Source organism: Mobula birostris, chromosome 2 (assembly GCF_030028105.1).
Source record: "Mobula birostris isolate sMobBir1 chromosome 2, sMobBir1.hap1, whole genome shotgun sequence".
Taxonomy (NCBI): Eukaryota; Metazoa; Chordata; class Chondrichthyes; order Myliobatiformes; family Myliobatidae; genus Mobula; species Mobula birostris.
Genome location: NC_092371.1, coordinates 169,735,223 through 169,763,203, shown reverse-complemented (window position 1 = coordinate 169,763,203; position 27,981 = coordinate 169,735,223). Strand labels below are relative to the sequence as shown.

General features: G+C 42.2%; 1 protein-coding gene across 1 annotated transcript in view; it reads left to right on the top strand.

The window, feature by feature from the left end:
- The window catches only part of LOC140211013 (pecanex-like protein 2), a 270,987-nt gene that overhangs the window by 72,090 nt on the left and 170,916 nt on the right, over window positions 1-27,981 (top strand). The window contains 4 exon segments of the mRNA XM_072280359.1: window positions 1,451-1,604; window positions 3,991-4,023; window positions 10,930-11,101; window positions 15,475-15,585. Coding sequence (XP_072136460.1) covers window positions 1,451-1,604; window positions 3,991-4,023; window positions 10,930-11,101; window positions 15,475-15,585 — 470 coding nt within the window.

The window sequence follows — 27,981 nt, the reverse complement described above, 5'->3', positions numbered from 1 at the left end:
TCCCTCCAGTCTATCGCTCAGTTCTCCATTCCAGTTTCCCACTCTGAATAAATTCTTCAGTCCACTTAGACATGCTGACCACTTGCTCCCCCCGCAAAGTCCAGTCTCTTTCACTCATTCAATTGTGCACCCTAGCCCTCTCAGTTTCTCTGATCCTTCTCATTCCCTTCCTCAGAGAATTCATCTAAAGATCTGATGAAGAATCTCAGTCCAAAATGTTGGCTCTTTATTGCTTTCCATAGATGCTTACTGATGTGCTGAGTTCCTGCAGTATTTTGTGTGTATTCCTCCTTGCTGTTGTCATTTCTTAAGCCTACTTGCTTTCATACTTCAGATTTACGCCAAATCTTATTAGTGCAATGATGCACTTAATGGTGATCCTTATTGAAATTATGTTGAAAGAGAGTACCAGGGATTAATTGTTGATGTTACTTCACCTTATTTTAAGAACATAGAACATTACACCACACTACAAGCCCTTTGGTCACAATGTTGTGCCTTTGTTTTAACCTTTTCTACGTTCAATCTAACCCTTCCCTCTTACATAGCCCTCCATTTCTCTATCGTCCATGTGCATGTTTAAGAGTTTCTTAAATGCTCTAATATATCTGGCTCTAACACCCCTGGCTGGACATTCCACACGCTCACCACTCTGTGTAAAAAACGTACCTCTGACATCCCACTATACTTCGTTCCAATCACATTAAAATTATGCCACCTCATATTAGTCACTTCCACCTGTGAAAAAGTTTCTGGGTATCCACTAAATCTGTGCTTCTTAAGATTTCGTACAATTCTATCAAGTTACCTCTCATCCTCTTCTCCAAAGAGAAAGGTGCTAGCTCACTCAATTTATCCTCATAAGACATGCTGTTTAATCCAGGCAGCATCCTGGTAAGTCTCCTCTCCATATAACTGGATATGTTTAAAAAACATACCCAGTTTGCACCTCTCTGTTTTTGCTGAATTTTACTTAAACTGAAACAATTTTATAGACATTGCTTGCAAGGTGTGCCTCGGCTCCCATTGTCCTCGGACTTGTTTGGATCATTCACAATCAGCAGGTTCAGTGAGCTTTGCTTCTCGAATTCTGTGATACATAAGGTCATGAGGGAATCACATGCCACAAGCACCAGCTCTCACTGAGGTCCTGATGAAGGATCTTGGCCCAAAACATCAACTGTTTATTCCTTCTATAGATACTACCTGACCTGCTGAATTCCCCCAGCATCTTATGTGTGTAGCTCTCCCTGCGGGATTTCTCAGTAGTCGAGGAAACAACCATTGTTCTAGACAATAAACAGAGCTCTCACGTTTATGCAGGAGAATGCTGGAATTCTAAGTGTCTTGATTTGATACTGGAGTTTGCCCAACATATTAAATAGACTAAGGACTCATGTAAAGATACCTGAGAACAACAGTTGGATAAAACCTTGCTGTACTTTTGCAGGAATCAGGGCATTGGAGAAAATGTGTTATCAGTTTCCTTGGCTGTCTTGGTTGCCCTTCTTGGATTCAGCCTTCTTGACAAGGGGTTTTTCAAGGACATCTCTGTTTTGTGCTTCTGCCTAGTTATTGCTAGCTGCCAATACTCCCTGTTAAAGGTAAGTGTGAGTGATGTTCTGTCCCTTGTTCAAGTAAACCAATCTATTGCAGCTCTTCACACAAAATGCTGGAAGGACTGCAGGTCAGGCTGAAACCCTTCTTCAAGACCAGGTCTCAGCCTGAAACACCAACTGTTTATTCCTTTCCATAGAAGCTGCCTGACCTGCTGTGTTCCTCCAGCATTTTTTGTGTGTTACTTTGGATTTCCAGCAGCTGCGGAATCTCTTGTGGTTGTGTATTGTAGCCCTGACACCTCAAGGACCATCAAGGACTGTTCGCTGCTTCACTAACAACAAACCAAAGCATGGGTCACCTGTGATCTAAAGGCTCTTCTCAATCACAAAAGGAGAGCCTTTAGATCAGGAGACAGGGAGGAAATGGAGAAAATCGAGGTGGCTAAAGAAGAAAATAAGAGAGAGCTGGAGAACAAACTTGGGCAGAGTCGCACATGGGAAGTGTGGAGAGGCATGAAGAACATCACTGGCTTCAATCAGCCTAGTTGTTACGGACTCAGAATGCAGCCGTGAGTGGGTTGATGAGTGAAACCAATTCTTCAATAAGTTTGACAATTACCCTCCTGTTAAAACACCCCCTCAGCACACCAGTCCAGGTACCGAGGCACCCAATGCTCTTTCAGCACCAACGCCTCCCTTCCTCCCTCCTCCCTCCTCCCCCCTCCAGTTCAACATGTGGATGAACAACACAGGCTACCACTGTCTATATCCCCCTTGTGCCCTGCACCTATCATCCACACCTCCATATACCAACTGCTTACGTCCCGATCTTCACCTCCCCCAGCCCCCACCTTCCACCAACCAACTCCCCAATCATGGACTCACCTTCACTATTGAGCAAGTGAGAAGGGCCCTAGGGAAACTCAGACATGGCAACGCATTGGGACCAGATGGTGTGAACACCAAGGTCCTGAAGGAGTATGCTGAGCAGCTGTGTGGAGTTCTCCAGCACATTTTCATTCTGAATCTCAGCCTGGAAAGGGTCCTAACTGTGTGGGCCTAGTATCCAAGAACGGCCAACTGAGAGTGTTGAATGACTACCGTCCAGTGGCCCTGACCTCACATATCATGAAGACACTTAGAGAGGCTGGTCCTGGCTCACCTCTGACCCCTGGTCAGATGAGCCCTCGATCCCCTGCAGTTTGCCCACCAGGAGCATATTGGAGTCGATGATGCTGTCATCTTTCTGCTGAACAGGGCTTACTCCCATTTGGGTAAGCAGGGCAGCACTATGAGGATCATGCTTTTTGATTTCTCAAGTGCCTTCAATACCATATAGCCCTCACTGCTGGGGGAAAAGCTCTGTTCAATGCAAATTGGCATTTCCATTGTCTCCTGGATAATAGACTACTTGACTGGCAGACCACAGTGTGTGTGGCTTCAGAGCTGTGTGTCAGACATGGCTATAAGCAACACTGAAGCCCCACAGGGGACTGTACTGGCTCCCTTCCTTTTTACCCTGTATACCTTGGACTTTAGGTACAACACCGAGTCATGTCATCTGCTGAAATTCACTGATGACCCAGCACTAGTTGGGTGTATAAAGGGAGAACGAGAGGATGAATACAGGGCTGTAGTGGAGGACATTGTCGAATGGTGCAAGCTGAATCATCTGCAGCTCAACATCAGTAAGACAAAGGAGATGGTGATGGACTTTCGGAAGACTAAGGTTGCATTGCTCCCTGTGACTATTGATGGTGAGGACGTGGATGTAGTGAGGACCTACAAGTACCTGGGGTACACTTGGTTGACAGACTTGAGTGGAGCACCAACACAGAGGCTGTGTACAAAAAGAACCAGAGTCTGAGGAGGCTGAAGTCCTTTGGAGAATGCAGGCCTCTCCTTCACCTGTTCAACCAATCTGTTGTTGCCAGTGCAATCTTCTATGTGGTGGTGTGCTGGGGCAATGGCATCAATATGGGTGATGCTAACAGGCTCAATAAACTGATTAGAAAGGCTGGCCCTGTTATAAGAGTCAAACTGGACACACTGGAGGCTGTGGTATAACAAGGGACCCTACAGCAAATCCTGGCAATCCTGGACAATGTTTCTCACCCTCTGGATGCCACCTTGGCTGAACAGAGGAGCACTTTTAGGAATAGACTAAGACAACTGCGCTGCTCCAAAGAGCGCAATATGAGGTCATCCTTACCCTCAGCCATTGGGCTCTATAATGAGACAATCTGTAACTGGGGAAGTAATGACTCCCTCCTGTTGGATTGTTTGAGGTAACTTATTTTTTATTCTTTCTTACTCTCTTCTCATATTTGTATATCTGTGCACTTGTAATGCTACTGTGACACTGTAATTTCCTTTGGGATCAACGAAGTATTTATCTATCTATCTTTCTATCTCTTCTCTTCTGTTTCAGAGTGCTCAGCCTGATCCTGCTTCGCCTGTGCACGTGAGTAATGACAACTGTACCTCAAAGGCCAAAGCCTGGAATGTCACTCAGACACTTTGATTATTCTGTTTAAATGATGGAAGTCCCAAGTGATTTTAATCTTTCAGCCCTGTCTTACCAAAACAGCATCTTGCTCCTGTTGAGCCCTAGTTGTAGAAATTTGCTTTTTCAGTGAATCAGTGCCTGGCTGATTTAATGCTTCCCTAGTCCCAAATAGGAATGAATCATTCAAGACAGATTTAGTGAACCAGGTCTTCATATTTAAAACATTACTTTCCCTGGTAAATGCACTTAGTAGAATTTGTTCCAGCATTACGTGGGGTTGTTAACATACAATAGTTGGCACAGTAGAGTAGTGGTTAGCACGATTGGTCAGTGATCTGGGTTTGATTCCTATCACTATCTGTATGGAGCTTGTGCATTCTCCCCTTAACTGCATGGGTTTCCTGCTTGTGCTCCAGTTTCCTCCCATATTCCAAAGAAGTACAGTTAGGTTCAGGGTTAGAGAGTTGTGGTTATGCTATGTTGGCACTGAAGCATGGTAACAATTGTGGGCTGCCCTCAACACAATACTCAGACCATGTTGGTCATTGACTCAAAATGACGTGGGGCAGCACAGTTGTGTAAGAGTTAGTGTAACAGTATTTATAAATACCAAGATTCAATTCTGTCGCTGTCTGTAAGGAGTTTGTACATTCTCCCTGTGACTGTGTGGGATTCCTCCGGATGCTCTGGTTTCCTCCCACATTCCAAAGACGTGCAGGTTAGTAGGTTAATTGTTTACATGGCTGTAATTGGGTGGTATTAGCTCGTTGGGTTAGAAGGACCTGTGACCGTGCTGTATTTCCATATAATAATAAAATATTTATTCCTACGGTCTCCATTCAGCAAAACCCCAACAACATTAACAGTCTTTGTAATGGGTGAGGTCAGAGTGTATGTCAAAGAGCAAATTGATGATTGTACAGAAAGTTGGCTGTATATTGTGTTCAATTAAATGGAAGGGTTTACGTTGCATGTGATATAATCAGTAGATGCATAGCACCTTGGGATTGGAGGGTGTTGAAATATGTTTAAAGGGTGGGGTGTACAGTGCACGAATATTCAATAGACATGACATTGTGGGTGGAGGTGTATAATGGTGTATGATATTTTTTCTGGGTAGGATTTATCAAGGATAAATGTACAGTGAGTACAACATGCAGTAGGTATATAATGCGTTGATATGTTATGGGGTAGGTATACCATTGGCATGGTGTACAACATGCAGTGTTCATGACACAAAATGCTGGAGGAACTCAACAATACAGGCAGCATCTATGCAGGGGAATAAATAATCACAGTAACAGAATCCTGATGAAACGTCTCGACCCGAATTATTGACTATTTATTCCCCTCCATAGATGCTACCTGACCTGCTGAGTTCCTCCAGCATTTTACGTATGTTGCACAAGATTTCCAGCATCTCTTGTGTTTATAATGTTCATGACAGGCAGTGTGCATAATGGAAAGGTGCACATTGGCTGGGTGGAGATAAGCTGTTGTACAGTTGCATGAAAGACATTTATAATGACAGATGTTTACATCTGGGTGTAGTACTGGTGACGTGTGCAATAGTTGAGAGGATTATTGGCATAATGTATAAGGGAGGGATACAGAAGGGTGGACATGTCATGAAGGGATTTTATAATATGTGAGGTAAGCCCCTGGTGTGTGTGTGGGTGGGTAGTAGGATATGTGGGGCTGATGAGAAAGTGGGGAGAATAGATGGGATTAGTTTTGCTGGGTGGCTGATGGTTGGCATGATCTTGATGGGCCAAAGGGCCATTCTGTTTATTATATTTACTTACAAGATCCAGGGGGAATACCGTTAATTTGAATAATGAGCACTTCTGCTTATGGGCACCATTGCAGCATAATGATTACCGTGATGCTATTGCAGCTCATGGCATTGTAGTTTGGAGTTCAACTGCAGTGTCCTCCATAAGAAAGTTTGTACATCCTTCCCGTGAGCACCTGGGTTCCCTCCAGGTGCTCTGGTTTCCCTCTGCAGTCCAAAGAGATACCAGATAGTAAGTTAATTAGTCATTATAAATTGGGAGATTTTAACTTTCCTAATATTGACTAGCATCTCCTTAGAGCAAAGGGGTGGAGTTTGTGAGGTGTGATCAGGAAGATTTCCTGACACAACATGTACATAATCAACTAGAGTAGAGGCTGTACTAGATGTGGTATTGGGAAATGAACCTTGTCAGGTGTCAGATCTCACAGTGGGAGAGATTTTGGAGCTAGTGATCACAACTCTGTCTCCTTTACCATAGCACTGGAGAAGGATATGAGCCAACAATTTGGGAAAACATTTAATTGGGGAAGGAAGAAATATGATACTATTAGGCAGGAACTGGGGAGCATAAATTGGGGGCAGATATTCTCAAGGAAATGCACAGCAGAGCTGTAGCAAATGTTCAGGGAACATTTGCATGGTATTCTGCATGGGTATGTTCCATTAAGGCAGGGAAAGGATGGTAGGGTAAAAGAACCATGGTTTACAAAGAATGTGGAAAATCTAGTTAAGAAGAAAAGTTTATGAAAGGGTCAAGAAACGAGGTACTGATAACGTTGTAGAATATTACAAGGTTGCCAGGAAGGAGTTTAAGAATGAAATTAGGAGAGCTAGAAGGGTCCATGAGAAGGCTTTGGCGAGTAGGATTAAGGAAAGCCTGAAGGCATTCTACAAGCATGTGAAGAGTGAGATGATGAGCAGTGTGGAATAGGGCCAATCAGGTGTGAAAGTGGAAACCTGTGTGTGGAGTCAGAGGAGGTAGTGGGGGTACTTAATGCTTCAGTATTTATCAGGGAAAAGGACCTTGACAATTGTGGGGATGACTTACAGTGGATTGAAATGCTTGAGCATATAGACATTAAGAAAGAGGATGTGCTGGAGTTTTTAAAAAGCATTAGGTTAGATAAGTCACCGGGACTGGACAAGATTTATCCCAGGCTACTGTGGGAAGTGAGGGAGGAGATTGCTGAGCCTCTGGCAATGATCTTTGCATCATCAATAAGGGCGGGAGAAGTACCAGATGATTGGAGGGTTACAAATGTTGTTCCCTTGTTCAAGAAAGGGAGTAGAAGTAACCTAGGAAATTATAGATGAGTGAGTCTTACTTCAGTGGTGAGCGAGTTGTTGGAGAAGATCCTGAGAGACAGGATTTATGAGCATTTGGAGAAACATAATCTTTCTACATTGGTTGTTTGCCCGTCTTTGTTTTAGTGTAGTTTTTCATTGATTCTATAGCATTTCTTTGTACCTACTGTGAATGCCTGCAAGAAAATGGATCTCCAGGTAGTATACGATGCCATTTATGTACTTTGATAATAAATTTATTTTGAACTTTGAATTTTTGTGGGTGGTGAATACAATTCAAATATCTGATTTTCTGATAAGGTGTTTGCTGCACAGGATTTAAGAACAGGGCGAGACCACTCAGCCTTTCGTGCCAGTTCTCCACTCAATGAGATTGCAATCGATCTCATTGTAACCTCAATGAGATCAGTCAGAAATGAAGGCAGCACGGTAGCATTGCAGCTAGCCTAAAGTTTTATAGCACCAGTGACTGGGTTCAACTCTTGCCGCTCTGTTGGGGTTTGTATGTTCACCCTGTGACCATGTGGGTTTCCTCTAAACACTCTGGTTTCCTCCCACATTCCAGATGTATGTGTTAGGGTTAGTAAGTTTGTGGGCATGCTATGTTTGTGCTAGAAGTTTGGTGACATTTGAGGGATGTCCCCAGCACAATCCTCAGAATATGTTAGTAGTTGACACAAATGATATTTCACTGTATGTTTCGAAGTACATGTGACAAGTAAAACTTCCAGTAATTACCCCTTCTCTCTTTTTCCATTCCCCAATCAAACGCCCCTCTTACCCCTTCCTTTCTTTTTAAATCTTTTTATTGAATAAGTATACAAAAAGGTAAGCCATAAAGGCACTAATACATTGTTAGAATATAATAAAATTACAGGAGATATTAATACAAAAAAAATGATACAAACAATGTAATTTAAACATAACATACTAAGGTAACATAATAGTATACTAATTTTATTTATATATACCAATAAAGAAAAGGAAAAAAAAACCCAAAAAAAAAACCCACCGTGCAACTAACTAAAAGCAAAGCAAAGCAATGGGCTAACTTGGAACCAAGCAGAGTTAAAAAACTTAAAATCACGTCCTCAATCCCGACCTCCATTAAAAACAGTAAAAAAAAACAAGAAGGGTATATAAATATGGAGCAAAAAAAGAGGAGAAAAAAAATTACATTAAATGAAAATATTGAATAAAAGATCTCCAGGTCTGTTCAAATTTAAGTGAGGAATCATAAAGATTGCTTCTAATTTTCTCCAAATTCAAGCATAATATCGTCTGAGAAAACCAAAAAAAGGTAGTTGGAGCATTAAGCTCTTTCCAATGTTGTAAGATACATCTTTTCGCCATTAAAGTAAGAAATGCAACCCTCTTACCCCTTCCAATCTCTTCACATGCCTATCACCCACCTCTGGTGCTCCTCCTCCTTCCCTTTCTCACATGGTCCATTCTCTTCTCCTATCAAATTCCTTGTTCTTCAGCCCTTTATCTTTGCCACATATCACCTCCCAGCTTCCCACTTCAATCTCCCTCCCCACCCACCTCATCTGCCAGCTTCTACTCCTTTTCTTCCCCCCACCTTCTTATTCTGACTTCTTCCCCCTTCCTTTTCAGTCCTCTTGAAGAGTCTCAGGTTGAAATGTCGACTGTTTATTTCTCTCCATAGATGCTGCCTAACTATCTTAGTTCCTCCAGCATTTTCTGAGTGTTACTCTGAATTTCCAACATCTGCTGAATATCTTGTGTTTATCTATATAACTACTAAAACTCTCATGCTCTGTCTGTCTGTTTGTGACCTCCAGTTAGCGCAAATGGTGCATTACAGCAGCACTTTTTTGGCTCAATGGAATTAAAGTGCGCTAACTTACAGAATTCAGGGTTATATATTCGTATAAAATTGCTCATTTGCAAAAATCAACAGGCTCCCTTTTAACCTGAGAGCCGATCTGCCATCATGGAAATTGGGACGCGACAGCCCAATGCATGCGCACGGCCAGCCTCAGCAGTGACACCTACCGGAGCAAAAGGGCAGGGCAGCTCTATTTCGAGGGGTCACATTCTGCTAATCACCATCAGCATGTGCAGGATTGGGACAGATCTAATAAGAGATAATTAAATCTTATTGTAATGACGTACTTCAAGACACCCATAAAGCCCTTTGCTGCAGTCAAAGGACAGCGGTGACTATATCACGTCCATTTAGGAGCGCGCCAACCACATCATCAAGAATAATCAGCATCCTTTGATGTTGCTGCTTCGTATCTTCTATCCAGCATTAGGGTAAAGTTAAAATGGTCAGCCTAATTAGGCCACATGAAAAGAGAAAGGGGACAATACAGCAGAGATGAAGAGACGGGGGATGAAAGGGCTGTACATCTGCAGAATGACAATAACAGACACAGAAGTAGGAGAGAGGAAGAGACAAAGAAGCTGAGAAATGCACATCTCCAGGATCAGAGACAAAGAACAAACAGCAGAAGAGATGAAGAGACGGGGGGATGAAAGGACTGCACGTCTGCAGAATGACAACAAGAGACACAAGGGCGGCAGATAAACCAGAAATGTTGCCATCAAAAGTGTCCTTCGTTAAACAAGGAGGAGCTATATTTGTTTTGCTACACGTCATTAGTCTTTAATAAACTGAGGTTTTCTACTCCAGTTTCCAAAGCAAACCGATACCAATAGCATTCAGGAAAATTTAATGGACATTCTGGTCACATCAGACTGCACTACCCTTCTCTCAAAGGGTGACCCAACGGATCACCCCGTTGTCTAGTGACAAATAAAGCTAATTCTTAACCTTTAACTCCACATTCCAATACATATCATTTCATCTCCATATTGTAACCTTTTGCTCTTTAAGATTAATGTCAGAAAGCTCTTAGCACAAAGGTAGTCTCTTAAAAGAAAGAGGAATGGGTTAATATACACAGATCATTCTATCCATTTTATTTGTGTGGGCTCTTTGGAAGAACTTTCCATATACACTAATAGTGGTGGAAACTCTGCAATGCTGTTCCTTTTTGAATAATTAACCATTTTCTTTCCAAAACTTAATATTGAATCAGCTCTTTTTAGCAATACATTCCCAGTCATCATTACCTGCTCATTGTAAACAGATTCTCTTAGTTTCCTTCTTGGGCTCTATCCAGTTTTCTCAAGTCTGTGTCATCTGATTACTGACCATCTCAGTAATGCAAACAATGTAAATGTTAACTTTATTTGTCACATCTGCATTGAAACATACAGTGAAATGTGACATTTGCATCAAATCAAATCAACAAGGATTATGTTGGAAGCATTCCACAAGTGTCGCCAAGCTTCCACGGCAACATGCCATCCCCACAACTCACTAACCCTAACTGCACAGCTTTGGAATATGGGAGGAAATTCACCTGGTCACAGGGAGAACATACAGACTCCTTTCTGACATTGGCAGGAATTGAATTCCGGTCAGTAATCATTAGTGCTGTAATAGCATTACACTAACTGCGATGCTACCATGTAGTGGGAATCTATTTTGGAACTCTCATTATATTTTTCATGATCTAAGAAAAGCATCCCAACTTCTCCTGTCTTTCCATGCAATTAAAGTCCCCTGTCGTCAGTACTACTCAAATCTCTGCATCCAGAGTTGGACAGAGATTTCCAGCTGAGGTCTGACAAATGATCTAAAAGGTGTTTTCTTTTGTATTATTTGTTAGGATTCCATGAGCTTTCTTAACTGCTTGTGCTTTCTCTCATGTTTCTCCTAGGGACACAATAGAATTGTTGCATACAGCAGATCTATTTATTTTTCCATCTGCTGTGGCCTTGTGTGGGTTTTGGATCTCGGCAGTAAAAGCACTCGACTTCCATCTTCTACTCTGTATGGATTTAGATTAATGTCTGCTGAAAATTTTGCAACTGCCAGAGATTTTATTATTGGTGAGTCAACATTGGTTTAGCTATGAACATTGCATAGCTTAGTTACTACCATTTCAACATTCAGGTTCCTGGGCATCTTTGTTTTGCAGAACCTCATTTCCTTCATTAGCAAAATGGCTTGGCTGAGGATGCACTTCTTGTAGGAGTTGGTAAAATTCCTTCTTCCCCAGAACATACAGGTGCAAACTTTAACTCGGTTTCTCTCTCCGCAAGTGCTGCCTGATCAGACTCCATAGCTAGCCCAAAGCTAGCTAGCTAGCCCATTAACCCACCCCACCACCCTCCACTGCCACTGCAGACAAGTTCAAGTTCATTGTCATCTGACTGTACACATATACAATAAATGAAACAACAGTTGGTTCGATCAAGCAATTAAATACATCATCTAGTGTCACGTTATGAGCATACAATCGGTCTATGTATATAACAGTTACATGTGTGCTGTGTTTTATAAGATTGCCTTATTGTTTATATTTATTGTGTTCTTTATGCTTAAGGTGTTTTTTTTAATTCTGCATTGAGTCAGGAGTAACAATCATTCCATTCTCCTTTACACTCGTGTACTGAAGAATGACAATAGACAGCCTTGAATCTTGAATCCTGAATGATCAGTTAAGAAAATTCTGTATTAGATATAAACACGCACTCACACTCACAGCTTAGTATCCAAAGTCTTGAGAAGAGCTTTAAGATAAAATTATTGATGCTACTGACAATGGCTCAACAAACATGCCCAGTAGTCACGAAAAAATATGCTGTTATTGGGAACCACTGCCTGTCACTTCTCATCTGTTGCTGCAAGCTGTATCTACCATTCCATCTAATTCCATAAACATAAATACATTTTTGTGTGCAGTATTATATATAGCTTTAGGTAAGAGAAGAGGCTAATGTCCATTCAATTCTACACATAAATTGGATAATGTTTTTGTACATTCAAGTGACTTCTCAGATTCAATGTCTTGCTTTATGTATGAGCTCTGTAAAACTGCCATGTCTTCTGATAAGTGTACCACTGGGGCTTACAGAGGAAAGTGTAGGAAAGAATATCTTTTTCAAAAAATCAATACAACTCCCTTCTTTGGCAAAAGATGTGAACTGTCATCCCTTGGGGAATTATGGAGCAATATTTATGGTTGTGATTAGTAGAAATTATTCTCGGAAGGTGTAGTGAAACCAGATGAAATGCATCATGTTTAGTAATTTGTTTTTGTGTGTATGGCTCAAAACAAGTTACTTTCCACAAGCAGTAAGGCTGATCAACAGCTCTGCCCACTAACCCGCCTCTCCGCAACTCACTACTTTGTTGTTTCCTGTCAGGTACCTTATGAATATACACTCCTGTGTTTAGTATCACTTTATAGACATATAATCAATCTACGTATATAAGCTATATTTTTATTTATTTCTATTATGTTTTTTTTATTGTGTTCTTTATCTTATTGTGATTTTTTTTTTGTGCTACATCAGATCTGGAGGAACAATTATCTTGTTCTCCTTACATTTTACTGGAAATTACGTTAAACAATCCTGAGTCTTGAATAATCTGTAGCTGTAATTCTGTATTCTGATTGGTATGATATCTCTATTGCTTCCAAGGGTATTCAAATATGCCTTCTCTTGCTGTACTTTCCCCAAGCCATCAGGCTGATCAACAACTCCACCTATTAACCCACCCTACCACCACTACATCAAGGACTCCTCCTGACACTTCATTCCCCTCTGCACTGCCACTTTACACTTACACTCCACAGCTCATACCCACACTGACACAATCACTAGTCTACTGTCTTTTCATATGCCTTGCTGCTACCTCTTGCTAAGAGTCACTCGGTCACTTTATCACTTCCTGTCAGCCACCTTATGTACAGAAACTCTTGCACCTAGTGGAACTTTGTACACACAATCAGTTTATGTATTTAAGCTAATAAACATATATGGCCACACTCAAACAGTTATTATATACTGTGTTTTATAGGATTAATTTTATATTTGTATATAATATATAATAAATATAGAATGGATGCCCGGTAGTGTAGCAATTAGCATACACCAGCAACCTGGGTTCAATTCCCGCTGCTGACTGTATACGTTCTCCCCGTGACTGCACAGGTTTCCTCCGGATGCTTCAGTTTCCTCCCACATCTGAAGGATGTATGGATTAGTAGGTTAATTGGCCACTGGGTGTAATTGAACGGTATAGCAGTTACCGTGCTTTGACTCTAAATAAAAAAATAAGGAAATATTTATTGTGCTTTTTATGCTTATTGTGTCTTATATATTGCATTGGATCTGGAGAAACAATCATTACATTTTCCTTTACACTACTGTACTCAGGAATGAAAATTTTGAATCTGTACAGTTCTTAGATCCCATGTTTCAATTGTGAATATTGCTGGATTTAACCAACATGTCATTTGCAGCCCAGCCTTCAGCAATATCTTGCTGAGTAATCGCATGTGATCTTTCACAGCCATCGAAAGGGATGGACAGAGCCAGTTTAACTATACAAGTGAAGCACTGCCCATAGAGTACCATTGCCTCCCTACAGTGATTGCTCAGCCCTGAACTGCATAAAGCGTGACACTCCCTCATTACTGTCCATCTGACTGTATCATTCTGCCTCGCGTCTGTAAAACATGTTGTTACTGCTATCTTTCCAGAAGTGTTGCACTTTCTGAACTGTGTGATGCACTTTTAGCATGGGCCTTCAGATGACTGATTTCATAGTCTGCCATTACTATTGCTCCAGTTCCTTTCATTGTTTCCTGTGCTCCATTTATCTTCTTCTGTTGCCATTGCCCTCAATGTGCCCACTATTACTGTTGCCTTCATTAAACCCTTTTGTTAATCTGAAACATCTTCTGTTGTCCTTGCTATGCTGTGTTCTCTATTGTTGTTTGTGCTGTGTCCTCTTCCTGTTACTCTTGGTGTGCCCTCTTTTCCTGTTACTTTTGATGAGTCCATTTCCTACCATGCATGCTGTGTCCTCTAGTCCCGTTGTCATCTCCGTGTCCTCTGGTCCAGTTGTCCTTGCTGTGTCCTCTAGCCTTGTTAAGCTTGCTGTGCCCTCTAGTCCAGTTGCTCTTGCCTTGTCCTCTAGTCCTCTTGCCACCTCCATGTCCACTGGTCCAGTTGTGCTTGCCGTGTCCTTTAGGTCCAGTTGCCCTTGCCGAGTCCACTAGTCCAGTTGCCCTTGCCGTGTCCTCTGGTCCAGTTGCCCTTGCCGTGTCCTCTGGTCCTGTTGCCATTTCTACGTCCACTGGTCCAGTTGTGCTTGCTGTGTCCTCTAGTTATGTTGCCTTTCCATCCCCTCTAGTCCAGTTGCCCTTGCCGTGTCCTCTAGTCCAGTTGCCCTTGCCGTGTCCTCTAGTCCAGTTGTCCTTGCCGTGTCCTCTAGGCTTGTTAAGCTTGCTGTGCCCTCTAGTCCAGTTGCTTTTGCCTTGTCCTCTAGTCCTCTTGCCATCTCCATGTCCACTGGTCCAGTTGTGCTTGCCGTGTCCTTTAGGTCCAGTTGTGCTTGCCGTGTCCTTTAGGTCCAGTTGCCCTTACTTAGTCCACTAGTCCAGTTGCCCTTGCCGTGTCCTCTGGTCCAGTTGCCCTTGCCGTGTCCTCTGGTCCTGTTGCCATTTCTACGTCCACTGGTCCAGTTGTGCTTGCTGTGTCCTCTAGTTATGTTGCCTTTCCGTCCTCTCTAGTCCTGTTGTGCTTGCTGTGTCCTCTAGTCCTGTTGTGCTTGCTGTGTCCTCTAGTCCTGTTGTGTTTGCTGTGTCCTCTAGTCCAGTTGCCCTTTCCGTCCCCTGTAGTCCAGTTGCCCTTGCCGTGTCCTCTAGTCCTGTTGCCCTTGCCGTGTCCTCTAGTCCAGTTGCCCTTGCTGTGTCCTCTAGTCCTGTTGCCCTTGCCATGTCCTCTAGTCCAGTTGCCCTTGCCGTGTCCTCTAGTCCTGTTGTGCTTGCCATATCCTCTAGTCCAGTTGCTCTTGCCGTATCCTCTAGTCCAGTTGCCCTTGCCGTGCCCTCTAGTCCAGTTGCCCTTGCCGTGCCCTCTAGTCCAGTTGCCCTTGCTGTGTCCTCTAGTCCTGTTGCGCTTGCTGTGTCCTCTAGTCCAGTTGTCCTTGCCGTGCCTAGTCCAGTTGCCCTTGCCTTGCCCTCTAGTCCAGTTGTCCTTGCCGTGTCCTCTAGTCATGTTGCCTTTCCGTCCCTTCTAGTCCAGTTACCCTTGCCTTGTCCTCTAGTCCAGTTACCCTTGCCTTGTCTTCTAGTCCTGTTGCACTTGCTGTGCCCTCTGGTTCTGTTGCCCATGCTGTGTTCTCTGTTCCTGTTCCACCTCTGCATTCCCATTTCCCTCACATTGTATTTTCTCTTCTGTTTCAGGGTTCACACAATGTTTCCCTCTCATTTTCCTCCTGGGTCTTCTTCCACAGATTAACACTTTCTTCACATACTTGCTGGAACAAGTAGACATGCATATATTTGGCGGATCTGGTATGTACATGCAAATTTCTTTTTTATTTGTAAAATAAATACTTTAAAGCCTTGTGAAATATAAATTATGTAGAAAACATTGTGCAAACAATGGTTTCTCGATCCAAAACATCAACTGTTTAGTCCTCTTCATAGATGCTACCTGACCTGCTAGGTTTCTCCTGTATTTTGTGTGGATTAGTCTTCATTTCCAGCATCTGCAGAATCGCTTGTGTTTTAATAAACAACTTGCTTTGTCCTACTGTGGGATTTTTATTTTTCATTAAAACTTTGTACTGAGTTTGCCATCTGTGTTGACAGCCAGTGCAGGTAAGTTTCTCTGGGTCATAGACTTTGGTTAGTGAGAAGAAAACCAATTGAGTTCAAAGTTCAAAGGAAATTTATTATCAAAATTTGTATATATCGCCAATCACTACCCTGAGATTCATTTTCTTGCAGGCATTCATTGTAGATACAAAGAAATACAAAATAAATCAATGACAAACTACGTATTAAGTTGGGCAATCAATGTGAAAATTACTAGTTTGTTGAGATGGTTCAAATGTATGTTTCTTAAAGGGAAATGACAGGCTGCAAATTGCAGCACTAGTAGTCCAGAAGAAGTATATCTAGAAATTTTGTGACCTATGCACAAAACATCATCATGTACGACCAGCACCATCTTAATTGTAGACAGAGAGGGTGGGTGGCTCTGTTGGAAGCTTTTAAAATCCAACAAGAGGCAACTAAAAAGCTATAAGGGAAAAGATGAAATGAGAGGGCAGACTAACCAATAATGTAAAGCAGGATAGAAACATAGAAAACCTACAGCACAATACAGGTCCTTCAGTCCTCAAAGCTGTGCGGAACATGTCCTTAGCTTAGAACTACTTAGGCTTACCCATAGCCCTTTATTTTTCTAAGCTCCATGTACCCATCCAGGAGTCTCTTAAAAGACCCTATCATTTCTGTCTCTACCATCACCGCCAGCAGCCCACTCCACGCACTCACTACTCTCTGCATAAAAAACTTAGCCCTGATATCTCCTCTGTACCTACTTCTAAGCACCTTAAAACTATGCCCTCTCATGCTAGCTATTTCATCCCTGGGAAAAAGCCTCTGACTATCCACATGGTTAATGCCTCTCATTATCTTGTACACCTCTATCAGGTCACCTCTTATCCTCCGTCGCTCCAAGGAGAAAAGGCTGAATTCACTCAACCTTTTCTCATAAGGCATGCTCCCTCCCCAATCCAGGCAACATCCTTGTAAATCTCCTCTGTATTCTTTCTGTGGTTTTCACACCCTTCCTGTAGTGAGGCAACCAGAACTGAGCACAGTACTCCCAAGTGGGGTCGGACCAGGATCACACAAGTTTTTTCAATTATATAAAGAGTAAAATGGAGGTGAGAGTTGATATTGGATCACTGGAAAATGATGGTGGTGAGGTAGTAATGGGGGACAGAGAAATGGCAGATGAACTTAAAGGGTACTTTGCATCTGTCTTCACTGTGGAAGACACAAGCAGTGTGCCAGAGGTTCATGAGTGTCAGGGAGCAGGAGTGAATGTCTTTGCTGTTACAAAGGAAAAAGCGCAAGGTAAACTCAAAGGTCTTAAGGTGGATATGTTACCTGGACCAGATGGACTACATCCCAGAGTCCTGAATGATCTTTCAAGAATCACTTGATTCTAGCATGGATTCGGAGGGCTGGAAGATTGCAAATGTCACTCCAGTCTTTCTGAAGGAAGGAAGGCAAAAGAAAGGATATTATAGGCCAGTTAGCCTAACCTCAGTCGTTGGGAAAATGTTGGAGACTATGATTAAGGATGAGGTTTCGAGGTATTTGGAGACTGATGATAAAATAAGTCAAAGTCAGCATGGTTTCTGTAAAGGGAAATCTTACCTGACAAATTTGTTAGAGAGTTCTTCAAGGAAGTAAGAAGCAGGGTAGACAAGGAAAGGCAGTAGATGTCATTCACCTGGATTTTCAGAAGGTGTTTGATAAGGTGCCACATATGAGGCTGCTTAACAAAATAAAATCCTGTGGCATTACAGGAGAGATACTAGCTTGGATAGCGGAATGGCTGACAGGCAGGAAACAATAAGTGGGAATAAAAGGGGCCTTTTGATTGGCTGCTGGTGACTAGTGGTGTTCCTCAGGGGTCAGTATTGGGACCGCTGCTTTTCACCTTGCTTTCCTTGGCTGTGTAAGTCTAGGGAAGACCAGTTCTGGCCCAGCCAATCTCATGAGGTTGAGGCGCGCTCGATTCCACCCCAAACCCCGATTTGAATGGATGCTGTATTATTTGCTACCCTGTTACATATTAATGCCATAAAATAATAGACGATTAAAGGAATTATATTTATGAATGTTAACTAAAGGGTTAGTAAAGGATAACAAAAAGAAAAGGGCCCATTCTGATTAAGCAGTCAAATGCACACAAGTTAGAGTTCATCTTGAACTTCTCTGTCACTCACGCGCTGGCCCTCTCAACATGAAAGCACACACCACTGTCCGAACGTCACTTGTAATCCATCTCAAACAAACAGGTCTCCCACTGGATCCTATGCTGTGAGCAGTTTTCCCCAGCATCTTCTCTCTTCGTCTCCTCACGAACAAAAGCTCCAAGCCCAACCTTAGTATCCCTCACCAGAGAAACCTCCCCATAATCTAATCATCCTAATTGGATGGCACACGTTTCTCCTCATCGCGCCTTCAACAATAACCCAAACATAACCTGAAAACGAGCAGCACTAAAGAACAGCACAAAAGGAAATACATACAGCATAACAGTAAAAAAAAATGAACCAGGACATTATGCATTGTTTGTCAATGATTTAGATAATGAAATTGATGGCTTTGTGGCAAAGTCTGCAGATGATTCAAAAATAGGTGAAGAGGTAGGTAATGCTGAGGAAACAATGCGATTGCAGCAGGACTTGGACATATTGGAAGAAAGGACAAAAAAGTGGCAGATGGAATACAGTGTTGGGAAATATATGATAATGCATTTTGGTAAAAGGTACAATAGTGTGGATTATTACCTAAATGTTCAAACTTCACGGATGCAGAGGGACCTAGGAGACTTTGTGCAAGACTCCCAGAAGGTTAATTTACAGGTTGAGTGTGGTAAAGAAGGCAAAAGCAATGTTGGCATTTATTTCAAAGGGGAATAGAATATAAAAGCAAGGAGATAATATTGAGCCTTTATAAGCCACTAGTCAGGACACACTTAAAATGTTGTCAGCAGTTTAGAGCCCCGTATTTCAGAAAAAATGTGTTGTCATTGGAGAGAGTCCAGAAGAGGTTCATGAGGATAATTCTGAGAATGAAGGGGGTTAATATATGAGGATCATTTGGCAGCTTTGGAACTGTACTCTGGAATTTAGAAGAATGCAGATGGGGGCGGGAGTGGGTCTCATTAAAACCTACCAAATGTTGATAGGACTGGATAGGGTGCATGTGGAGAGGATGTTTTCTGTGGTGGGGATATCCAGAACCAGAGGGCACAGCCTCAGAATAGAGGGATGACCCTTTAGAACAGAGGTAAGGAGGAATTTTTTTTAGCCAGAGAGTAGTAAATCTGTGGAATGCTCTGCTGCAGACTGCAGTGTACCTCATGCATACAAGGGGTGATTGATAAGTTCATGGCCTAAGGTAGAAGGAATTAATTTTAGAAAACCCAGCACGTTTATTTTTCCTACACTTACACACTTAGTCCAGCGGTCGTGGAGCATACGGATCCCTTCCTTGTAGAAGTCGGTGTCTTGGACATCCAAAAAGCGGTCCACAGCACAGGTGATTGATAAGTTCGTGGCCTAAGGTAAAAGAAGATGAGTAATTATTGGCAGACCACAGTACGTGTGCTTGCAACACTGTGTGTCCGACAGAGTGATCAGCAGCACTGGGGCCCCACAGGGGACTGTCTTGTCTCCCTTTCTCTTCACCATTTACACCTCGAACTTCAACTACTGCACAGAGTCTTGTCATCTTCAGAAGTTTTCGGATGACTCTGCCATAGTTGGATGCATCAGCAAGGGAGATGAGGCTGAGTACAGGGCTACGGTAGGAAACTTTGTCACATGGTGTGAGCAGAATTGTCTACAGCTTAATGTGAAAAAGACTAAGGAGCTGAGGAGAGCTAAGGTACCGGTGACCCCTGTTTCCATCCAGGGAGTCAGTGTGGACATGGTGGAGGATTACAAATACCTGGGGATACGAATTGACAATAAACTGGACTGGTCAAAGAACACTGAGGTTGTCTACAAGAAGGGTCAGAACCGTCTCTATTTCCTGAGGAGACTGAGGTCCTTTAACATCTGCCGGATGATGCTGAGGATGTTCTACGAGTCTATGGTGGCCAGTGCTATCATGTTTGCTGTTGTGTGCTGGGGCAGCAGGCTGAGGGTAGCAGACACCAACAGAATCAACAAACTCATTCGTAAGGCCAGTGATGTTGTGGGGATGGAACTGGACTCTCTCACGGTGGTGTCTGAAAAGAGGATGCTGTCTAAGTTGCATGCCATCTTGGTCAATGTCTCCCATCCACTACATAATGTACTGGGTGAGCACAGGAGTACATTCAGCCAGAGATTCATTCCACCGAGATGCAGCACTGAGCGTCATAGGAAGTCATTCCTACATGTGGCCATCAAACTTTGCAACTCCTCCCTTGGAGGTTCAGACATCCTGAGCCTCTGGTCCTGGACATTTCATAATTTACTGGCATAATTTACATATTACTATTTAACTATTTATGGTTCTATTACTATTTATTATTTATAGAACAACTGTAATGAAAACCAGTTTCCCCCGGGATTAATAAAGTATGACTATGAACTAACTTCAAACTTTCTGCATAATCACTCAGAGTTGAACTGCACGTGCATGTAACGAGAGCTGTATAACTCATCGCTTTCTACCTTAGGCCACAAATTTATCAATCACCTCTGCTGTGGCCCATCTGGAGGTCCAAGACGCTCTTGTTACATGCATGTGCAGTTCAGCTCTTTGAGTGATAATGCAGAAAGCTTGAAGTTAATAACTCATCTCCTTCTACCTTAGGCCACAAACTTATCAATCACCCCAGCTGTGGATCACTTCTACAAAGAAGGGACCCGTATGCTCCATGACCGCTGGCCTAAGTGTGTATATGTAGGAGGGGACTATGTTGAAAAATAAATGTGCTAGGTTTTCTAAAATTGACTCCTTCTACCTTAGGCCACAAACTTATCAATCACCCCTTGTTTATTTAGGGCGGAAGTTGATCATTTCCTGATCAGTCAGGGCATCAATGGATATGGCAAGAAGGCAGGTGTATTAGGTTGAGTGGGATCTGGGATCAGCCATGGTGGAATGGCGGAGCAGACAGGATGGCTGAATGGCCTAATTCTGCTCTTATGTCTTGGTCTTGTGGTTGGTAAAAAATAATGAAAAAGGATCGGAAGATGTCGAATCCTTGTGGATAGAGTTAAGATACTGCAAGGGTAAAATAACCGTGATGGGAGTTATAGACAGACCCCAAAACAGTCCCCAGGATGTGGGATATAAATTTCAATGGAAAATAGAAAAGGCATGTAACAACGGCAATGTTATGGTGGTCATTGGGGCTTTCAGTATGCAGGTAGACTGGGAAAATCAGGTTGGGCCTGGATCCTATAGGAGGGCTTTTTAGAGCAGCTTGTAGCTGAACCCACTAGGGGAAAGGCAATTCTGGACTAGGCATTGTTTACTGAACCAGATTTGATAAGGGATCTTAATGTTAAGGAGCCCTTCGGAGGCAATGATAATAATATGATAGAGTGGTGTCAGTGAACAACGTGACCAGCAGCAACATCTTGCAGATAGTTCACAAAACTACTTCTTTTACTGCTACTTCTTTCAAATGTGATTCTACTACTAAGCTGCGTGTGATTGGAACCTGCAGTTTGGTGTTTTTGGACCAATTGAGCGAACTGGCGCTTTGCTGTCTGCAAGGGAGTTTGGTGAGGTTGGAGCGGAATGTGCAGCCTGGAGGCCTGGAGGCAGGCACAAGCCCAAGATTGACTGTACCGCTCTTCTCTGATTGAAGCAATGAACAAAGTAGAAGTCGATGAGGTTTCAATTAAGCTGAATACTCCTGCTTTGAATTTTGATATTCTATTTGTTGTCCGCTTGACTTTTGCTGTTTGTGCAACTTGTGCTTTTTTCACACGGGTGCTTGATGTTTTCTTGAACGGGTTCCATGGTGTTTCATTGTTTTGCATCTGCCTGCGGAAGGACGAATCTCAGAGTTGTATTCTGTATACATACCAGTAATTTGATATTAAATGTACTTTGAATCTTGAATTCACTCTGCAGTCTGAGAGGGAGAAGATAAAGTCAGATGTATCAGTATTATAGTGGAGTAAGGGGCAAGGGAGAGGAGCTGGCCAAAGTTGATTAGAAGAGGAGTGACCTTATTCTAGTCCTATGTCTTGGGAAGCCAAGTTAGTATACATCAGAGGAGGGCAGGAAAATACATAGATAAGATACTGCAGGTGTTTTCGGCTTCAGGCTCATACCAGAAAATGGTTTGCAAAGCAGGGACTGACATCTGTAAAATGTCAAGTATCAATCACTTAGAGCAGTGAGGTGAAAACTGCTACTGAGATTTGGCAAGGCAAAAGAGCGAAACATGTTCAAAGCCATGGAGTATTTAGGTAAGAGAAAATAAAGACAAACTGGTTTGAAAGCTTGATAACCCCAGGCACAGACTTTCACTGATTGTGAAAGAAATCAAAAGTGGCATGAAAACAAAAACAAAGGCAGACATCTTAACAACAGTTGTGTGGAAGATGGTGACATGAGAACAAATAGAAAGGAACTAGACAAACTGGGAGAATGAAGTGTAGTTCTTCAGAAAGCAGGGTGAGCAGTGGTGTTGAGATTGTGGTAGCAGTCCGTAGGCTTTTTAATAGATAGCTACATGGTACGGCACTTAACAGGTCATACTGTGCTGACTTTGATGCCAATTTATCTTAAAATGTCCTCCTCCTGTGCATCATCCATATTCTGCCATATTAATGTTTCTATCTAAAGCCTCTTAAACTCTACGAAATAGCCAGTTTCCACTACTAACTCAGTAACTCTTTCCAGGCACCAGTACTACCTGCATTTAAAAAAAACCTTGCCCTTCGCATCACCTTCGAACTTACCCCTCTAACCTTAAAAACATATCACTTGGTGTTTGACATCTCTACCTTGGGGAAAAGATTTTGACTGCCTACACTATCTATGCCTCTCATAAATTTAAAAACCTGCCTCAGGTCTCTCCTCAGCCTGCGATGCTTGAGGGCGAACATCTAAGGTTTCTCCAACTTTTCCTTATAACTCATTGAATCCAAAAGTAAAGCTCTCCTGCGCCTCTTCACATCCGTCCTATAATGGAGTGAACAGAACTGCTTGCAATACTCCAAGCGTGGTCTGACTGAAGTTTATGTAGGACTTCCTTACTGCTATACTCAGCACACCCACCAGTAAAGGTAAACATGCCTAATGTCTTCTTTACTACCTTATTCACTTACGTAGCATCTTTCAGTGAATTATGGACCTGAACCCAAGATCCCTCTATCTTAATGCTATTAAGAGGCCTTCATTAACAGGATACAGTCTCCTTTCATTTGACCTCCCAAACTGCAACATCTCACACTTGCCCAGATTAAATTCTATTTGTTATTAAATTTTCCCTGAGATAGAGTCATCGAGATAAAAAGCACAGACATAGGTCCTTTGGCACGATTTGTCCATGCCAAATATGTCTTCCTGAGCAAATCCCATGTACCTGCATTTGGTCTATATCTGTCTAAACTTTTCTTATGTACAAATATGTTTTAAACATTGCAACTTGCTGTGGAAGTTGGTTCCATAGATGGTGATGGAGAAGTGCACAAGTAGAAAAGAATCAGACTTGGTCAAAGTAGCATTGCAAACTGGACAGAAATAGACACCAAAGGTGATGAAACATCTGAGTTCTTTTTTTCATTAGAACAGTACAGCACAGCCTTTGGCTCATGATAATCTACCAACTATTTAACCTACTCCTCAATCAATCTAACCCTTCCCTTCCACATAGCCCTCCATTTTTCTTTGATCCATGTGCCTGTCTAAGAGTCTCTTAAATGTCCCTTATAACCTGCCTCTACCTCGCAGTGCATTCCATGCACTTACTACTCAGTGTAAAAAAAACCCTACCTCCGTCACAGCCCTATGCTTCCCTCCAATCACCTTAACATTACCTACCCTCCCCCCTCCACCATATTAGCCGTTTCTGGCCTTTGAAAAAGGCACTAGCTATCTACTCGATATTTGCCTCTTGTCATCTTGTGCACATGTATTAAGTCACTTCTTATCCTCTGTCGCTCCAAAGAGAAAAGCCCTAGCTTGCTCAACTTTTCCTCATTAAAACGGGGCTCTATAATCTAGGAAGCATCCTGGTAAACCTCCTCAGCACCCTTTCTAAAGCTTCCACATCCTTTCTATAATAAAGTGACCAGGAATGACCATAATACTCCAAGGTAATACCAGATCTTTATAGGACTTGCAACATTACCTCACAGCTCTTGAACAATCCCTCGACTAATAAAGACCAACACACCATACGCGTTCTTAACCTACCTATCAACTTGTGCGGCAAATTTGAGAGATCTATATGAGTGAAGGATGCAGCAAAAATACTGTCATCAATTTACTGGGAAAAGTTGGGAGAGACAGAGTCTGTGTAGAGCAAAATCACATTTTTATAAGCAGACAGGGATAGCTTGAACCCATGTAGGTTCACCTAACCCAAACCATTAGTTTGGAGGAAGTGAGTGAGGTTAAAGGAGAAGTTGGTTAATATACAGAGCAAGTTTGGCCAGATGAAGTAAGGTGACTGTGCAAGGAGCCTGGTTGGGTCATTGTAAAGAATGAAGCTAAGAGCTCTTGGAATACTGGTATGGTATGGTGCAGGGAGAGTTGATTCTCATGGGGAACAAAATCAGCTGGGTGCAGCAGGAAACTGTCAAAATGGCAGAGGGCATCAGAGGTATCACAAGTTCAAGTGGAAAGAGATATCAGAGGAAGTCTCTTACTAGCTCTTCTTTCAGTTAGTCGTGACGAAGGATCAAGGCCCAAAATGTCGACTGTACCTCTTCCTAGAGATGCTGCCTGGCCTGCTGCGTTCACCAGCAACGTTTATGTGTGTTGCTTGAAATTCCAGCATCTGCAGATTTCCTCATGTTTGCGAGAGAAAGAACAGAATCGGGATGGGAAGAAGTAAATTCTGTGGAAGAACAGACTGAAACAATGGGGCTACCAGGATAAGCTATGCTTGTGGATTTTAGAATATATAGTGCCTATAAAAAGTATTCACCCCCTTGGAAGTTTTCATGTTTTACTATTTTGCAACATTGAATCACAGTGGATTTAATTTGGGTTTTTTGACACTGATCAACAGAAAAAAACTCTTTTATGTCAAAGCGAAATCAGATATCTGCAAAATGATCTAAATTAATTACAAATATAAAACACAAAATAATTAATTGAATAAGTATTCACCTCCCCCTTTAATATTACACACCAAATCATCACTTGTACAGCAAATTGGTTTTAGAAGTCACATAATTAGTTAAATGGAGATCTGTTTTTCGAGATCTATATGCAATCAAGGTGTTTTAATTGATTGTAGTAAAAATACACTTGCATCTAGAAGGTATAACTGCTGGTAAGACACAAGGACACTCCAAGCAACTTCGTGAAAAGGTTATTGAAAAGCACAAGTTAGGAGATGGATACAAGAAAATTTCCAAGTCACTGAATATCCCTTGGAGTACAGTCAGGTCAGTCATCAAGAAATGGAAAGAATATGGCACAGCTATAAATATGCCAAGAACAGGCTATCCTCAAAAACTGAGTGACCATGCAAGAAGGGGACTAGTGAGAGAGGCTACCAAGAGACCGATGACAACTCTGGAGGAGATACAAGCTTCAGTGGCTTAGATGGGAGAGACAGTGCATACAGTTGTTGCCCGGGTGATTCACCAGTCACAGCTTTGTGGGAGAATGGCAAAGAGAAAGCCACTGTTGAAAAAAACTGCACATAAAATCTCAGCTAGAATTTGCCAGAAGGCATATGGAAAACTCTGAAGTCAGCTTGAAGAAGGTTCTATGTTCTGATGAAACCAAAATTGAGCTTTTCGGCCAACAGTCTAAACACTTGGTTTGGCATAAGCCAGACACTGCACATCATCAAAAACACACCATCCCTGCTGTGAAGCATGGTGGTGGCTGCATCATGTTGTTGGAGTGCTTCACTGCAGCAGGCCCTGGAAAGCTTGTGAAGGTAGAGGGTAAAATGAATGTGGCAAAATATAGGGAAATTCTGGAGGAAAACCTGATGTAAGAGAACTGTGACTTGGGAAAAGATTTGTTTTCCAGCAAGACAATGACCCCAAGCGTAAAGCCGAAGCTACACAGGAATGGCTTAAAACCAACAAAGTTAATGTCCTGGAGTGGCCAAGTCAGAGTTCAGACCTCAATCCAACCGAGAATTTGTGGCTGAACTTAAAACGGACTGTTCATTCACAATCCCATGCAATCTGACAGAACTTGAGCAGTTTTGTAAGGTAGAATCGGGCAAAGTTGCAGTGTCCATATGTGCAAAGTTGATAGATATCTATCCAAACAGACTCGAGGCTGTAATTGCTGTCAAAGGTGTATCTACTAAATATTGACTTGAAGCAGGCGAATATTTATGCAAGCAGTTATCTTGTGTTATATGTTTGTAATTAATTTAGATCACTTTGTAGAGATCTGCTTTCACTTTGACACGCAAGTCTTTTTCTGTTGATCAGTGTCAAAAAAGCCAAATTAAATCCACTGTGATTCAATGTTGTAAAACAATAAAACATGACAACTTTCTGAGGGGGTGGGAGTGGGGGACGGCTGAATACTTTTTATAGACGTTGTAAGACCATAAGAAATAGGAGCAGAATTAGGCTATTCGGACCATTGAGTCTGCTCCGCCATTCTATCTTGACTGATTTATTAATTCTCTCAACCCCATTCTTCTGCCTTCTCCCCGTAATCTTTGATGCCCTTACTAGTTAAGAGTCCATCAACCTCAGCTTTAAATATACACAATGACTTGGCCTTCACACCCTCCTGTGACAATAAATTACACATATTCACCAAATTTTTCCTCATCTCTGTTCTAAAATTTTGTCCTTGTATTTGAGGCTGTGCCCTCTGGTCCTAGACTTCCCCACTGTAAGAAACATCCTCTCCATGTACCCTATATCTAGGCTTTTCAATATTCAATAGGTTTCAATGAGATTTCCCCCCCCCCCCCATTCTTCTAAATTTGAATGAGTACAGGCCCAGAGCTATCAAACCTTCCTCAAATGTTAACCCTTTCATTCTGGGGATTATTCTCATGAATATCCTCAGGATCCTCTTCAATACCAGCACATCCTTGCTTAGATAAGGGGCCCTAAGCTGCTGATGATCTTCCAAGTGCAGTCTGACCAGTGCCTTGATGGAGAAGTAAGAATGAGCTTCATGTGGTTGCTATTATCTATGGAAGGAAGGTCTCCAGAGAAATTAAAATCAATGACTATGTAGGAGACATGCCCAGATGTTTACCAATAGGGTCATGGTCTGAACAGAGAGATGAGGAAGTTTTGGAAAGCAGGTGCTTAGTGTCTGCAAATTAGCTATCAGTCCACCTAACAACACCAATCATATTATTTGATCCTTAGTGAGTGTAGTACTGCAGGTTTGGAGGGAGGCAGGTTGGAGCAAACAGGGCAATAGAAAACATGAGACGATCAGCTGGCGGTGAATAAATGTAGAGGGGGTAAGAAGACTGATGGAGCGCTCAAGGTGGATTGCAATTTGCTTTTCAATATCTTAAAGAAAGGTAAGAAATTACAGTGAACATTTGCATTTATTCAGTACTTTTAACATGGTAAAATGTTGACCAGGAAACAAGAATTTTGATCTTAAACTAAGATTTTAAGACTGGTGACCAAGAAATGTGGGTTTAAGGAGCCTGGGGACACCAGTTAAGATATGCATAAAATTAAATGAACTCTAGAAATCCAAAGCAACACACTCAAAATGCTGGAGGAACTCAGCAGGTCAGGCAGCATCTATGGAAAAGAGTAAACCATCATCATCTCAGGCCAAGTCATCAACTGTTTATTCTTTTCCCATAGATACTGCCTGACCTGCTGAATTCCTCCAGCATTTTGTGTGTGTTGCTTTGGATTTCTAGCACCTGCAGATTTTCTTGTGTTCTCGAGATGAGAAATAGTTCATTTACATTACACCAGATATGTGAGCTTTAAGTCTGTGTTGGGTAGATGGAATGGTTTAGTGATTGTGGAAAAATTAGTGAAGTTTAAAAATAAAATA